Here is a 17,285-nt window from a genome sequence, read left to right on the forward strand (position 1 = left end):
ACATTCACATTCACCTTTCTCAGACAAGGACGCCTCTTCTTGGGTGTCTATGGTATTCATTTCACCTGTTTAAAAATACTGGGGACAGGGCCACCAAACAGGGTCCCCCCATAACTTACTTCCAGGATACCTCAATTTCATTTATTTAAATCTTGGGAATCAGCAGAATAAAACAGGAGTAACTGCTAGCACAGGGGGCCAGGCACTGTAGTGAGCACTGGACATGCATGTTATTTCATGTTCACAGTAAAGACAAACACTATGACCGTCCAGATTGTAGAGAGAGGAACTGGGGCCAAAGAAGTGGAGTAACTGATTTAAAATCAGAAAACGAGGAGGCAGAGTATAGATTTAAATCCCACCTCCTGGACTCCAGGGTCTCAGCTTTTAGTGCTCTGCTCTGTTAGGCTACATGGCTTCTCAGAAGAGAGGGTGCTGGTTGCAATTTCTGAGAATCTTGGCTTTCTCTGGGATTAGACCCTTCAACGGGTCTATGCACAAAAGAGGAGGACATCCTCCTGAAGACCCGGGTCCGCTTCCAGTGAGAACCAGGGCTTCAGAGTCTTAACCTATTAGAGCCAGAGAAGGCCCTCACTCTACAGGTGCAGACAGAGAAGCCCAGAGAGGGCAGTGACAGGTGCAGGACACACAGCTAGGAAGTAGTCCCTTGATTCCAAGTCCAGGAAGCCACCCACCAAACCAATGTCTCCGGAGTGAGAGACGTTTTGTCTGCTGTTGTATGAGAGATGATTTTAGAGGCACCCAGTGAAATCTTCAAAATAATGTGGATGTTCTTAAATAGTAAGAAAAATATTCCTGCACAGCCAGAGTGGCTTAGTGGCTGAGAGTCGACCTATGAACCAGGAGGTCACAGTTCGATTCCCAGTGAGGGCACATGCCCGGGGTGCGGGCTTGATCCCCAGTGGGGAATGTGCAGGAGGCAGCCAATCGATGTTTCTCTCTCATCACTGATGTTTCTCTCTCTCTTTCCCACTCCCTTCACCTCTGAAATCAATAAAAATATTTTTTTAAAGAAAAATATTCCCTTCACCTTTTTTCAGATTAGCCTTTAAGCTAAGAGATAATTGTTTTCCATCTATATACTAATTAAAAGTTTCAATTTAAACATATGCATTTAAAGTAAAATTTGGTCAATTTAAAGAAAAAATTTTAATGAATATGTTATCACTTGCTGTAGTACAAAGTAACCTCAAAAATCATTTCAACTGAAGCCAGTTTGGCTCAGTGGATAGAGCATCGGCCCACAGACTGGGGGATCCCAGGTTTGATTCTGGTCAGGGGCATGTACCTTGGTTGTGGACACAACCCCGGTAAGGGGGTGTGCAGGAGGCGGCTGGTCTATGTTTCTCTCTCATTGATGTTTCTAACTCTCTGTCTCTCTCCCTTCCTCTCTGTAAAAAATCAATAAAATATATTTTTTTAAAATCATTTCAATTTTTTGAGTAAAACAAACATGTTACTTCCTAACCACTTTTAAAGCAAATGACTCAATAAACAAAACTAAGACTTTAAAGCATATGACTCTCATCGGGTGTGCTCATGTGCCAAAAACCTACTCCATGACTTCCTCTCTTTATATCCCACTTCCCACCCTTACCTCTCAGGGGACCCCAGGCAGACAATCATGCCACTGTAGGACTCTAACATGAGGCCATTGCAATGGCAGAGGAAACAGGCCAATGTCACAAGATCACATTGTGAGTGGTTTGCATGAGTGGAAGAGGTATGACACCCCCTGGTGGACACTGTGGAAATTTGTGCAAATGGCTTTTTGTGTGGGTGCTTACATATGTATAAGTAAGCCTGATATTCAATTGTTAGTATTTCCTTTTGTATTATATGTAAGCATATCTAGATAGATAGATAGATAGATAGATAGATAGATAGAAGATAGATATCTAAGATAGATAAGATATAGATATACACTACCTTTGAATTTCACTTCAGGATAGTAAAGCGGAAGTTACAAAAACTTGTTATAGAAAGGGGTTTTGTGTCTGCTAAGGTTGAGAATCATTGTCCTCCAATAGCAAGACCAGCTACCTGCTTTAAGGGTTTACGATCCCCGATGGAGGCTATCTATTCTATTAAAAGCCTAAGTGGTGTCTCGCCCTCGTGTCATCACAAGATGACTGCCTTCATGTTGTCACAAGATCAGGGAAGGGCAGTTAGGGGCGATCGGGCCAGCAGAGGAGCAGTTAGGTGCCAATCAGGCCAGCAGGGGAGCTGTTGGGGGGTGATCAGGCAGGCAGAAGCAGTTAGGGGCAATCAGGCAGGCATGCAAGTGGTTAGGAGCCAGCAGTCCCAGATTGTGAGGATTTCTGACTGCCTGTGGGATCAGGGCTAAACCAGCAGCCAGACATCACCTGAGGGGTCCCAGATTGGAGAGGGTGCGGGCTAGGCTGAGGGGCACACACCCCCACACATACACACAGTGCATGAATTTCATGCACTGGGCCTCTAGTTCCATAATACAAGTGTAATTCCCCAATCTGACCAAACTCTCTCTGGTCTCCTTCTGTCCAAATCCTGCCTCCAGCCAGCCCAGGCCTCTCCCACTCCAGCTCACAGCCTCTTCAATCAGCACATCTTCCTGGGTGTGAACCACCGCCTGGTAGCTGGATTTTGCACCAGTTACTTAACCAATCAGAGCTCGGGTTTCCAGCTATTAAAAATGAGTGCCCATACCCACACTCCATGGTGTTGCTGAGATTCAATGAGACATGCACGTGAAGCACAATCCTGGCATGAAGTACATGCTCACTAAATGTCAGAGGATGGTGGTGACACCCACAATCTTCCCCCCACCAACCCTTCCTGTCCCAGGTTCATTTAAAGAGGTCTCTGTAAATATGCACTGACTGAATCAGAGTCAGGTTTCTCCGGCCCAGCTTACCAGACTCACCACACTGAGAGTGCCCTGAAGGCATCATCTCAGCTAAATGGACATTTCCTAAATAGAGAAAGCAGCAAATGAATGACTGCGAAGGCCGGAGGCTCCCTCTAGTGGCACAGTTTATGTTATCTCGGGAAGAAAAGTGGGTTCTGGAAATAGAAAGCCAAGAAAGAACTTGGTGTAATTTTCAAGGAGAAAGACCAAATCAGGTGTGCAACTGAGGCAGCAGCAGTGAGGCCTGAAAGATACAGCGGGAATTTACTGTCTCCTCAGTGGAGCAGCTGCTATGCCTTTGTTACTTGACTTTACCCCCCTTAGGAAGCGGCTTGTTCAAGGTCAGGTAGAGCTGGGAACATGAACACAAAGTTACCAACTACAAATCCGGAAATCTCTCCCCTCAGGGACAGTAAACCCCTCCAGGGACTTACACGTTTTACAGTGTTCACAGTACTTAGCACAGGGTCATGCATATACTATTATATGTATTATTGGATGAAACCAATTATTTGATGAAATAATCAACACTTATAAAATTATAACTGTGCCCAGCACTGTGAAAAATGCTAATAACACATTTCATTTGTTGCTCACAATAAGTATATGAGGTAGCCTAGTTTACAGATAAGGATGTTAAGTTTCAGAGAGGTTAGGTAACATCCTAAAATATAAAGCCTGGCCCCGCCAGCATGGCTCAGTGGTTGAGCATCCACCTGTGAACCAGGAAGTCACGGTTCGATTCCCAGTCAGGGCACATGCTCAGGTTGCAGACTTGGTCCCCAGTGGCAGACATACCGATCAATGATTCTCTCTCATCATGGATGTTTCTCTCTTCCTCTCCCTTCCTCTCTGAAATCAATAAAAAATATTTTTTTAAAAACAAACAAAACAAAAACAAAAAAAACCATAAAACCCGGGTCTACCCCTAGCACACCTCCATCCACTCGACCACGAGTTCTCAAACTGTTTGGTCTCAGGGTTCCTTTACACTCTTAAAGCTTACTAAGGACCACAAACAGCTGCTAATACATATCAATAGTTACAGTTATTAGAAATTAAAATGAGCCCCAGGAAGTTTAGCTGAAGGGATAAAGCAATGGCCCAAAACTGAAGGGTCCTGGGTTCAATTCCAGGAAGGGCATGTACCTCCATTGCAGAAACAATCCTGGTCAGGGTGGGTGCAAGAGGGAATCAATCAATGCGTCTCTCTCACATCAATGTTTCCTCTTTCTCTGTCTCTCCCCTTCCCTTCCACTCTTTCTAAAAATCAATAGAAAAATACTATCAGGTGAAGATTAATTTTTTTAAAAAATTAAAATGGGAATTTTAAAAATATTTATTTAAACATTGCAGTAACAACCCCTTCTAATTTTAATATAGTTAACATGTTCATGAAAAATAACTATTTTCCCAAATAACATCCTAGTGAGAAGAATGATGTTGTTTTACATTTTTGCAGATTTCTTTAATATCTGGCTTAAAAAGACAGCTGGATTCTCATCTTCACGTCTGCATTCAATCTGCTGGGAAATCACATTTCACACAGCTTCTACGAAAGTCCAGGATGCTTGTGTGAGAGAAGGGTGTGAAAATGGCAAATAACCTTCGAACTACTGTTGGAACAGTCTTGACCTCACACACCCTGAAAGGGTGTTGAGGACCCCGGGGTCTCCAGCCACCCCTGGGGAAGCACTGCGCTGTCACGCTGTCTGCAGGGCAAATGAAAAGCAAGTGCATCCACATGAAACCTTCCTAGTGGCTCCTCAAACGCTGCTTCTTGCTCTTTTCCTCCATTCTTGCTCTTCTCCTTATCTTCTCAGCCACCTTTTCCTTCCTCCGTGCCCTGATGCAGCCTGTCGGGGCAGTGGTGAAGACAGGCTGTGGAGACAGACTCCCACGAGCAATGAAAGGGGCTCTGTCTTAACCCTGGATGCCTCTCTCTAAAGACCAAGGAGCATAAACTACTAATTCCCAATTGTTATTCCCTTCCAAGTAAAAGGACGGAAAAGCCCTCGCTCAATTTCACCCAGGCTCAGAAACCTGGTATTGGGAAGGGATACTCCCATGATGTTCCGTTAAAACAAATAAATGTGTCATTAATAGCAGTACCCTAAAATACAGTCACATACACACCAAGAGGGAACCCTGGCTCCCCGGCTGGCATCCCTGCTCATCACCAACCCTCCCCTGGTCTCTCATCCCCCCCCCCCCCAACAGGGATCCTCACTGCTGCTCCCAGACCATGCTCCCTCTCTCAGCCCTAAAACCCCGGCTGGAGTCTCAGGTCATCTGACTGCACCTCCCGTTGACGGTCTCACTGTGAACAACCAGGGCACTCATTCCCTTTCCTCCTTGAAGAGTTTGGCTCTAGTACTGCACATAAAAAAAAGTTAAAACAGGGGCTCCTTTGGGGGTCTGGAACAGATTAATTCAACTTACAGTCTTTCTAGTGGGAAGAAAATGATTCAGCTTTCGAACAAACTGCTCCTCTAACAGCCTTCCAGAACAAATTAAGTTTGAGAACCAAAGTTCCACTATAGTGCTGAAAGTGATTCGCTGAAGGCTAGCAGGGGGTGGTTTGATGAATTTAAGAAAACAAGTGCTTGTTTATAGACTGAACAGTATATTCGACATGTTTTGTATATAAGAAGGATTTAAAACAGGGAATCATTTGGGGGTCTAGAACAAATTAATTCAGCTCACATTATTTCTGATGGGAAAAAATGATTTGGCTTTTGAACAAATCGTTTCTTGAATAAATTAAGTTCAAGAAGTGAGGTTCCACTGTAAAAAGAACAAGCCATAAAGAATGCCTAGCTGCCAAGACCGGTTTGGCTCAATGGATAGAGCGTTGGCTTGGGGACTGAAGGGTCCCGGGTTCGATTCTGGTCAAGGGCATGTACCTTGGTTGCGGGCATATCCCCAGTAGGGGTGTGCAAGAGGCAGCTGATCGATGACTCTCTCTCATCGATGTTTCTAACTCTCTATCTCTCTCCCTTCCTCTCTGCACAAAATCAATAAAATATATTTAAAAAAAAAAAAAAAAAAAAAGAATGCCTAGCAACAGATACTTAATGAGATTGAAGTGGCTTTTCTAATTAAGAAATCTAATAATTGTCACTAATTAATGGCCACAAAAAGACAATAAAATACACATTAAGGGGCATAAGTTTCAAGGAAAACAGTGACAACTTCTAAAATAAGCTGTTAAAACAAACCAAAGGGTTTTAAGGTAAATTTTCAAATCAGACAATCTTCTATTGTCATATTATAGACTCTTGGCTATAAACACTTGTACAAGTTATACACCGTTTTAAGCAAATTACAAATAACAACAGAAATAGTAAGAAGAGTCTGTTAAAGAATGTCTTTATTAATACAAATTATTAATACATACAAACTATAAGCACTAAGAAACTTAGATCTCTAAGTCATAGCAAACAGGTGGCAATTCAACATCCAGTGTTGACAGAAGGCTTGAGGGAGACTGGAACGGATCTAGAAAACAGGAATTTCTTAGACAATACCTGCAAACTGCCTTGACTCATTGTCCATGTCAACATGGACATTAGTTGTCACTTCTAATCATCAACTGTTTTTCCCTTTGTCCAGTGAATCTCTATGTACACCCCACCTACACATATACACACTCATTTCCTGGAATGTGGCTGTGGTCCCAGAATTAACCAATATTAGGAAATGATTCTTAGAAGTTCCTGAAACTATCGTTAATTAGAGATCCAAGTAAGAGCCAACAATATGGCTAATAAAAATGTATGAAACAATGTAAGTGTCTAAGTTAACACACAGAAAATGTACTGACGGCTACTGACCGCCAGTTTGAACCATGTCCGCAAACCTGGCGCAGTGAGGAGGTTTTGCCATTCCTTGTTATTGCACAGGTGTCTTGATCCTTCCCAGGTAACTTGGAATTCTCATTCCAAGCAAGTTTATTATACTTCAACTTACAACCTAAGAAACTATATGTGAAGTTCAACCTTGTTTGGCTATATCTAAGGCTCTCCAGATTCCAGAACGACTTGATTTTACCTGGGCATTTGGAACTAAACAGCAATACCAACGGAGAAGGGTTTTCAATACTCTGAAACCTTACCCTGAAGTCTGAAGGACAGAAATGTCTTGTGGACTAACCCCCCCACATCACTCTGTCCCCACGGTAATGCAAGTGTCATGGCACAAACTGTCTGCGGCCCTTGTAGGAGGGTCCTTGCTCACTTACCGGACTCCCAGGGGAGAGAGGGCGCCTTGAGGGGTGAAGGGGGGCCCAGGTGTAACAGCTTTTCAAGTTTCCTCTCCTCGTCGAGGATCATGAGAGGCACTCCACTCAAGGGGAGCTGTGCGATCTGGTGTTCTTCAGGCAGGTCGAAGCTCTCAAAATCTGCCACAAAGAGAGAGGATGTCATCAGGACAGAAAGTCTCAGCGCGGACAGTGGACTCCTGGGAGTCTGAGGCCCTTTCAGCGGGTCCACGAGGTCAAAGCCACTTTTCTAGTAACGTGGACCCCTTTCCCCCCATGGCGCTGACACTTGCAATTGATGGCACAAAAGCAATGGTAGATAAAAATCACTGTGCCTTAGCATGGTCCCGGGCAGGGGCCAGACACTGTATTTAGTAACCCCACTACTCCTCTCTACCATTCACCTGCAGCAAAAAGTGCCAGCTTCACACATCTCTTTACCACATGCAGTAAAAAGTATTAATTTCCTTAGCTTTCGATCTTTGAGGTCATGTCTTTTTAATATTTTGTAAGATAAGATGAGACGTACGTCAGGAACCATCTGCTGCCAACTGAAGTACGATGGTGATCTCAAAGAGAAAGGATTTGGGCAATAGTTGCTTTGCAAGCTAAACTAGATGCCTTTTTCCAAACACCAGTTAGTCAAAAGAACACGTGAAAGATAAAGTGGTTACTTGGAGTTGGGTGTTGGTTGCACATTTTCTTAGAAGAATGAAAAGAATCTATCCCTTTGAGGAAAACAGTATTTGTTGCCAATGATTAAAATTCACAATTTCAAGCCGAAACCAGTTTGGCTCAGCGGATAAAGCCTCGGTCTGAGGACTGAAAGGTTCCAAGTTCGATTCCAGTCAAGGGCATGTACATTGGTTCAGGCACATCCCCAGTAGGGGGTGTGCAGGAGGTGGTTGGTCAATGTTTCTCTCTCATCAATGTTTCCGACTCTCTATCCCTCTCTCTTCCTCTCTGTAAAAAATCAATAAAATATATTAAAAAAATAAATTCACAATTTCAAGAAAAAGAAAACCAGAATTTTGGAAAACTTATCTGTGATCATGAGCTTGACAGCTTCCTCATACTTAAGATTTTTCTGATGTGATGACTGGTGATATTAATGAACGTGCTTTTAAAATTGCATAAAGAAGCTGCCTTTGGATAATCTACATTTTTCAATAAAACCAATATTCCTAGGTGAGCAATGTGTGATGAATGTTAGGATAAAAGATACTTTGAAGTGCAAAACAGACCAATGGATTTTACTGAGTATCAAATGTTCATTGATATGGCTTCGGTTTCACATTGCATCTATGTGTTCAGAAAAAGCCACCAATTAAAAGAAAACTATCTATACTGATCTGAAAGGACTATTTAAAATGCTTCTCCCTTTCCTAACTATTTATCTGCATGAGGCCAGATTTTCTTCAAATACTGCAACCTAAACAGATGCAACAGATTGAATGCAAACATCAGATAAGAATCCAGCTATCGTATATTAAGCCAAATTAAGCAAGTTTTCAAAATACAAAACCATAATATATACATATTATGAAACCATACCAGTCTTCTCAACAAGTTTTTGTTTGTTTGTTTGTTTGTAAAAGTTACTTTATTTTTTTCAAGTTATTTATGTTAATATGTTTATTGACTAGTCAACAGAGCCAAATATCAATAGTACAACGATTGAAATCTCTTTTGAGAGTCAAATTTTTTAAACAAACTTCTTCTAACGCCACTTCTTCAAAATAGACTCGCCCAGGCCGTGGTATTTTGTGAAAGAGACACACTCAAGGGACGAAAGAGCCGCATGTGGCTCGAGAGCCACAGTTTGCCGACCACGGCAAAAAAAAAAAAGGCTAAAGAATTTTTGTAATACCAAAAGATACTACCGAGAGGATCGAAGGGAAAGAACTTTTCTATTTCTGGATAGGTGTCATCTGAGGCAGGAACAGAGCCTTTTGCTTTAACAGTCTTCTCGGTCACCTACGGCAAGCCAAGAAAACATGAGTTAGCGAGAGGGCTTCTTCAAGATGTGTGAAGCCTTCACCACATTTTAAATTTTTTCATTTCCATGCTGACTCCTAAGAATCATAATCCTAAAGATTATGTTCTCATGATTACACACAAATACAATTCAACAATTCTAGCAACGTGGCTCAGGCATTACATTTGAGATTTAAGTCAGCCCTAAGTCATCAAGAATTCAGAGCGTTAGTAATTAACTCAAATCACTCAACCTACCGGAGAAGGAAAGGGGCCTGAGTCAGCCGGAATAGAAGCTAATCCTAAAAGCCATCTTTGGCTTTTGGAGGTGTGATTTTCCACGTGTCTCCATCAGACTTATCTTAATTAGTTGTTTTTTTCCTAATACACATTAAACAAAACAACTATCCAAGTAAGGTGTTCATCCACACATCCAACTTATTTCCTCAGCCGGGTTCTCTCAGTCTGGGATGCACTGACCTGCAGCTCTGGCTCACACACACACACAGGTCAGCATGGTAGCAAATTATCTCCTAAGGAGCTGGTGCTGCTCTGGGAGGTGGGGAGGAGGACGGCGGCACCTGAGCGATTATATTAATGTGACCCCTTGCAGAGTGCCTCCCTCTCAGCACTGACACGTGTAAGTAGATACAGACATTCCTCCTTTTATCTCCGTTTGCTTTGTTGTACTTCATACTGTTTTGGTGGACTTCCAAAATGGTTTTTTTGTTTGTTTGTTTTTTTACACAAACTGAAGCTCTCTCCACCTTTAAAAGGACAACTCGCTTTATGGTGACACTTGCTTTATTATGGTGGCCTAGAACCCAATTATTATTATATTTTAGAAAGTTTTACATATGTCTCTTTTTTCTCCCATTGACCTCTCCCCGCCTGCTCCCACGCCTGGAACCCAATCGTTTTTCTTTTTTTTTTTAATATATACTTTATTGAGCCGAGACCGGTTTGGCTCAGTGGTAGAGCGTCGGTCTGCGGACTGAAGGGTCCCGGGTTCGATTCCGGTCAAGGGCATGTACCTTGGTTGCGGGCACATCCCCGGTAGGGGGTATGCAAGAGGCAGCTGGTCGATGTTACTCTCTCATCGATGTTTCTAGCTCTCTATCTCTGTCTCTTCCTATCTGTAAAAAATCAATAAAATATATTTAAAAAAATATATATATATATATATATATATATATATATATACTTTATTGATTTTTTACAGAGAGGAAGGGAGAGAGATAGCTAGAAACATGGATGAGAGAGAGTCATCGATCAGCTGCCTCTTGTACGCCTCCTTCCAGGGATGTGCCTGCAACCAAGGTACATGCCCTTGACCGGAATCGAACCCGGGATTCTTCAGTCTGAAGGCTGATACTCTATCCACTGAGCCAAACCGGTTTCGGCTAGAACCCAATCTTTGAGCTCTCTGAGGTATGCCTGTACTACCAACTACCAACAAATCTGCTTCACGATATCAGTTAAGGGCAGGTGAGGCAAAAATATTCACCTGCTGCTGCAGGCTGCTGATCTCAAGGCACAGAGGAAGTCCACCAAAATAGTATGAGTCTCTTCTACCAATCTGTTTGCCAGCCTATATTTAACCTACTCACTGGGAAGAAAGCCAGAGAAAATAGCTAGTCATTATAAGAGCCAAAAGTGCTGAAGTGTTTAAACAGTGTCATTATAGACAGCACTTACCGTTTTGGAAGAGAAGGCTGCCTGTTTCTCTTTGACAGGTGCATTAGTCTTTGCTGACTTTTCTGTAGCTCTGTTGACAGTTCCCAAAGCCTTTCTGGGAGCCTTCCGCAAGGCTGGAGGAGCATCAAACATTTTGCCAACATGTGGTGTTGAAACCTTAGATCTCCCATCTAACGCTTTGACTGCTTTAAAAAAAAAAAAAAAAAAAAAAAAAAAAAAAAAAAAAAGTACCATAAGATTATTCAGGCAAGCCCTAGCTGGTTTGGCTCAGTGAATAGAGAGCATCAGCCTGCGGACTTAAGGGTCCCGGGTTCAATTCCAGTCAAGGGCACAAACCAGGGTTGCGGGCTTAATCCCCAGTAGGGGGCGTGCAGGAGGCAGCTGATCAATGATCCTCTCTCATCATGGATGTTTCCATCTCTCTCTCCCTCTCCCTTCCTCTATGAAATCAATAAAAATATATATTTTTTTAAAAAAGATTCAGGCTATACATATCTGTACAACCAGAAGGCTGTGTATAAATTTGGCCCAATTCTCACCGCAACTCAACCCCCATATTTGACAGTGGCATGGCCATTGTCAATCTCTTTCCAGTATTGAACATGAAAAAGAGACTCATAACAAGCATGTTGCAACAGGAGTACAGGCATACCCCTGAGATATTGCAGGTTCGGTGACAAATCAAAACAATAAAGCAGGTACCGCAATAAAGTGAGTCATAAGCCCTTTGCTGGTAGAGGGTCTTGCCTAACATTTGTAAAAAATGCAACATCTTGCCCTAGCCGGTTTGGCTCAGTGAATAGAGTGTCAGCCTGCGGACTGAAAGGTCCCGGGTTCAATTCCGGTCAAGGGCATGTACCTTGGTTGCGGCACATCCCCAGTGGGGCGTGTGCAGGAGGCAGCTGATCAATGTTTCCCTCCCATCAATGTTTCTAGTTTTCTGTACCTCTCCCTTCCTCTCTGTAAAAAAAATCAATAAAATCTATATTTTTTTAAATGCAACATCTGCGAAGTGCAATAACTAAAAGGAGGCATGCCTATATCCGGCAAACTTGACTCCAGTTGCCTACGCGGTTCCCTTATGCCTCCCTGGGCCCAGACCACACTGATCCACAAAACCTGTGCATGATTGCAGCCTGGATACTTACAAGGCCGGGACCCCAGCTTCAGCCGGTCCTTCGGAGTCGCACGAGGGCCTAGTTCTCCGTTTTCCTTATCCACAAAGATCACAGTAGCCATTCTGAATTAACTAGGGGGGGTGAAACACACATTAGACCTGGGGAAGCCGAGAGAACCTAAGGGGTAGTCCCGACCAAACTTCCCACGCTAAAAAGGCAAGAGCTAAGCAGAGGAAGAAGCGCGAGCTTGAGCCAACGGGCACGTCGTCCAGCTCTTAGCTCTTGGAGGCTCCCCATTCCAGAAGAGCTGGCGGTTCGGGGCCGGCAGGAACCCTGGTACTCAGGAGAACCGAGCCGTCGAGGGTCGCCATGCAGTCAAGGCCGCCAGCCGGGCTATAGACGACCCGGGGGAGCCCCAGCCCCAACCCCAACGCAGCCCCTGGCCCTCGCCCCGCCCCACCCTGCCCCGACTCCCCGGGACCCGGTCCCCAAGCGCCTTTGTCTTCACCAGACCAATCCCCCCATTCCCCCGGGGCCCGCCGACCTCTCGCGACCTATCCGTTCACCCACGTTAGCATCCACAGCCAAAATCTCCCACGGCTCAGCCTCCAGCGGGCGCGCCCGGCCCGGCGTTTGAACCACAACTCGCATTCCTATTGGCTCATCCGCCCAGGAGGTGGGACCGGAGTGGGTGGAGACTTCCAGGAAGAACCAATAGGAAGAACCTACGTTCCTTAGGCTCCGCCCCGAAAGCTTTTCCCCTAAGATTACAGCTTGTTCCTAAGGGAAGACACAAAGAAATCAGAACCTCGTGACACCTTAATAATGGACTTTTAGGTGTGTTTTTTACTAACGGAAGGGGGAGAATATGGTCACCAATTACAAATAATTATGACGATTATTGTGATATTAAGATACAGAGTTTTGTTTTGTTTTTCCTGGAACAGTGAAGGGGCCAAGACGTTTTTAAATGAAAAGATTGTGAGATTCAAAAAGTCAAGGCGAAGTGGCAGCTGAACTATTTTCCTAAAGTCTTCAACTAATCAACTATTTGTGCAGAGAGTAAATAGACCAGATCAAATCCAAAAAGAAGAGGTATCCTGGAGAAAAGGCATGATAGTCTTCAGGAAAATAACTAAGGGAAAATGGATACATAACAGTTGTATTTCAATTAGAGATGTGAAAAAATACATAGTCAGGTGGGAAAACAACCCATTAGGTCTAAAGAACACTAGAGCAGAATTAAAAATTAAGAAAAAAATATAAGTACCAATAGATCAAACAGCAATATTTGAGTCATTCTGTTATGCTTGTGATTAAGAATGGACTGATTATTCCCTCACTGAAGGCCTTTCCTCAATATTTCAGGCTAGGATGCTATTTCTAATACTGCAACAGAAATCTCTGGCTTAGGAACAAAATAATGATTGATCTTAATAAATACATAATTCCTTTAAAATTCTATAATTTAGGGGACTCTTCCCCTCCCACACGAGAGTCTGTACTTGTTCTTCAATAAATCTCCATCTTTGCTATAAAAAAAAATTATATATCTTAATAGGGACTGTCATAGATATGGTTCTCAATATACGCCAGCTCATCGGCTCTGCTTCCCTGGCATTTCAAGGGCCAAAATTGACCATGAAATGATTCATTCACTAAACAAATAATTATTGAATGCTGTTTGATACATTAAGAAGAAAGGATCGATTGGTAACCTATGTACATATATAATATCTTAATAAAAAATGAACGTTGGTTGCGGGCACATCCTCGGTGGGGGGTGTGCAGGAGGCGGCTGGTCGATGTTTCTCTCTCATTGACGTTTCTAGCTCTCTCTCTCCTTTCCTCTCTGTAAAAAATCAATAAAATATATTTTTTTTAATGATGTATAAAAATATATAAAATAAAAAGTAATTTAAAAAAGAAGAAAGGATCCTAGCCCTAGCCAGTTTGGCTCAGTGAATAGAGCCTCGGCCTGCAGACTAAAGGGTCCTGAGTTTGATTCCAATCAAGGGCACATGCCCGGGTTGTAGGCTCAATCCCCAGTAGGGGGCGTGCAGGAGGCAGCCAATTAATGATTCTCTATCATCATTGATGTTTCTCTCTCCCTCTCCCTTTCTCTCTGAAATCAATAAAAGCATATTTTTTAAAATATATTTTATTGATTTTTTACAGAGAGGAAGGGAGAGAGATAGAGAGTTAGAAACATCGATGAGAGAGAGTCATCGATCAGCTGCCTCTTGCACATCCCTACTGGGGATATGCCCGCAACCAAGGTACATGCCCTTGACCGGAATCAAACCCGGGACCCTTCAGTCCCCAAGCCGACGCTCTATCCATTGAGCCAAACCGGTCTCGGCTAAAAGCATATTTTTTAAACCATGCATACATATATTAACCCCTCCCCTGTCTTTTAAACCCATCCCTTCCCTTATTTTCTCTCTGCATCCCTTTCTATAATACATATCTTAGCTCCATATTATATCAACGACACACGGAAGTGTTGATTTATGAAACCAAATCCGTACAACACTTACAACATCCAAGTGGGCATTCTTTCTCCCAGGGTTTTCGGTTGCAAGGTTTATTCTGTATTTCCCTAGGGTAAGTCTTCCCCTTACAACAGGAAGCCCTGTCTCCCAAGGCCATTCAGTAACTGAAAATGCCATAACCATCTCCTCCTAGAGAGATCACTGTTTTCTTACTAATGAGCCACAGTCCCACTTTGTTATTCCTAACTATTAGTGGGATATCCAATTGACACCTCCCTCCCCTCATAAGGGAATTTACATCTTAATCAACCCTAGATTAATCCTGATTAACAAACAGCGACCCCCCAGAACTGTTTCCTTAAACGCGCCTCAGAATCAATCCTCCAGGGAGGAACCCAAACCTCAATAAAGATTCTTCTCTCTTGTCTAGCACATTCTATGATTCCTCTGGGAGATGAGCTCCCTGGCTTGTGCCTAGTGATTTCAACTTTTTTAAAAAATATATATTTTTATTGATTTTGTACAGTGAGGAAGGGAGAGACGAGAGAGTCATTGATCAGCTGCCTCTTGCACACCCACTACTGGGGATATGCCTGCAACCAAGGTACATGCCCTTGACCGGAATCGAACCTTGGACCTTTCAGTCCCCAAGCCGACGCTCTACCCATTGAGCCAAACCGGTTTCAGCATGGTGATTTGAACTTAATAGACCTCAACTCTTCCAAGTAAATTCCAGTACAATGTTTTAAGAAGATAAAAAACAAGTGTGGGTGCTTTGTAGACTACTCACTTTCAGGCTATTCTCTGACACTTCCCATTCTGTCATCTATTGCCCTGTAGAATCAAAACATTCCTAAACTCTAGGCACTGCAAATTCTCAAAAACAATGACATTGTAAAGAGTTATCTTATTTAGGTAAGAATGATAACTATTTTCACTTTTACATTTTAAAGGACTATAGATTATTTGGGGGGAAATTTTTAAAGGAGATCAGAACAGATGGGACAAAAAAAATTAAAAATTCAACTGAGTAAACTTGGAGATCTAATTGACTTTATTAAATGATTTGTGAATTGGGCGGCATCCCATCTGACAACTTCAAGAGCATTGGGGAGGTTTTTATAGGATGAAGGATGAAGCAAGGAGATATTAACAAAAAAAGGGGGGGGGGGTTGGAGACCAGGACGTCTTTTTTTTGCAGGGGGGAGGAAGGGGATGCTGTTGAAAGAAAGGGGAGGATTTTTAATCAGGCAGATGGACTCTTCATTCTGTGCGGGTCGTGGACCAAGAGGGCCCTTGTGACAAATAACCTTACTGGTGCTTGAGAAAGGAAGAATGTCTAAGCTGCTACTGGAACTTGATCAGTAACCAAGGGAACACAGAAAATTCCTAACCAAACCACATATACTTTCCAATAGTATCCATTAAAAAGAGAAATGGCTGTAGAAGGCGGTGACTGTTCTTTCTACATCCTGATAAAAATATAAACATAATTGCTTCCAGAACCCTTCCCATGGTTCCAGATTCCAGGTGCTTAATGACCCTACCTTATCTGTATATCCTCTCCACCTGATGTAAAGCCATTAATCCTTGACTTTGTGTAATTAATTAAAACAGCTGATGCACAGCTATATTTTTCTTTGTTCACCCTTCTCCCGGCCTATATAAATATCCTTGTGTCCAAATCTCTTTTCCTAAATCTGTAAAAGTTCAAGTCTTCTTTTCCTTGATATACGTGGTGAGAAATTCCAGACTGCAAGATTAGATTATATATTTTTTTCTTTTTTCTTTTTAAAAATATATTTTATTGATTTTTTACAGAGAGAAAGGGACAGAGATAGAGAGCTAGAAACGTCGATGAGAGAGAAACATCAACTAGCTGCCTCTTGCACACCCCCCACCGGGGATGTGCCCGCAACCAACGCACATGCCCTCGACCGGAATCGAACCTGGGACCCTTCAGTCCGCAGACTGATGCTCTACCGCTGAGCCAAACCGGTTTCGGCAAGATTAGATTATATTTTTGAGAGAGGTTGAAACTGCAGTTAAATCCATTTGGAGGAGGGAGGAGTAGAGGCATGGGGAAAGAAAGATAAGGCTGAAGAACTCCAGATAATGAGTTGAAAGCTTCCAATTCTTAAATATATCCTCATAAGGGAGACAAACGTCAAGTTGAAGAGGGAACAGGGAACAGGAACCTTGAAGGAAGCCACTATCCTGAGCCTCAGACATGGGTCCAGTTAGACCAAGACTCTGTCTTCAGTGTTTTGTTTTTAATATATCTTATTATTTTAGAGAGGAAGAGATAGAAATATCAAGGATAAGAGAGAATCATTGATTGACTGCCTCCTGCACGCCCCCTACTGGAGATGGAGTCTGCAACCCAGGTATGTGCCCTTGGCTGGAATCAAACCTGGGACCGTTCAGTCCGCAGTCGGACGCTCTATCCATTGAGACAAACCAGCTAGGGCAATTGTAAAATATTATGTCAGATTTTAAAGACTTTTTTTTTTTTTCCCTAACGGCGAAATGGTTCGCTGGATATATTGAGTAAAAATACTGAAAAGTAATCTTACCTGTTTCTATTGTCCTAATATGGCTACTGGGATGTTTAAAATGACATCTAGGGCTGGCATGATATTTCTTTTGGACGATGTTGCATTGGAGGGCTTTAAGCTTGGGTGGTAGGACGTGATACGAACAAATTAGGGTTTTGAGGAAACTATCACTACAGTGTGGACTACAGATTCGAGGGGAGTGGGAAGATCGGCAAAATTCGAGATCTCGCGAGACCAACGTCTCGGGATCGTGAGACCCAAAGAGTT

At 42.9% G+C, this 17,285-nt stretch overlaps 1 protein-coding gene across 6 annotated transcripts; it reads right to left on the reverse strand.

Annotated features, from left to right (window-relative positions):
• Positions 1 to 6,267: 6,267 nt before the first annotated feature.
• Positions 6,268 to 17,246, reverse strand: PTTG1 (PTTG1 regulator of sister chromatid separation, securin). 6 transcript variants are annotated; one of them, XM_084884142.1, is made up of 6 exons: positions 17,037 to 17,246; positions 11,996 to 12,096; positions 10,848 to 11,032; positions 9,056 to 9,149; positions 7,155 to 7,313; positions 6,268 to 6,412 (listed from the first exon to the last, which is right to left on the reverse strand). In XM_084884142.1, exons 2-6 carry the CDS (start codon positions 12,084 to 12,086, stop codon positions 6,333 to 6,335), a joined length of 609 nt encoding a protein of 202 aa, XP_084740268.1. In that variant the 5' UTR covers positions 12,087 to 12,096; positions 17,037 to 17,246; the 3' UTR covers positions 6,268 to 6,332. The 6 variants fall into 6 exon arrangements, with proteins under 6 accessions (XP_084740268.1, XP_084740270.1, XP_084740266.1 ...); XM_084884144.1 differs by lacking the exon at positions 17,037 to 17,246 and adding an exon at positions 12,536 to 12,688 and having other exon boundaries at positions 10,848 to 11,029; XM_084884140.1 differs by lacking the exon at positions 17,037 to 17,246 and adding an exon at positions 12,536 to 12,686.
• Between the last annotated feature and the right edge of the window lie 39 nt (positions 17,247 to 17,285).

The sequence above is a fragment of the Pipistrellus hanaki genome (assembly GCF_964339955.1).
Source record: "Pipistrellus hanaki genome assembly, chromosome: 5".
Lineage (NCBI taxonomy): Eukaryota > Metazoa > Chordata > Mammalia > Chiroptera > Vespertilionidae > Pipistrellus > Pipistrellus hanaki.

Coding starts and splice junctions, on each gene's coding strand:
- PTTG1 (XM_084884142.1), bottom strand. CDS start 12,086: ATGGCTACTGTGATCTTTGTGGATAAGGAAAACGGAGAACTAGGCCCT. Junction 9,150..10,847: donor CAGCCTTCTCTTCCAAAACG/GTAAGTGCTGTC, acceptor GGCTTGCCGTAG/GTGACCGAGAAGACTGTTAA. Junction 6,413..7,154: donor CTCTCTCCCCTGGGAGTCCG/GTAAGTGAGCAA, acceptor CCTGTTTTCTAG/ATCCGTTCCAGTCTCCCTCA.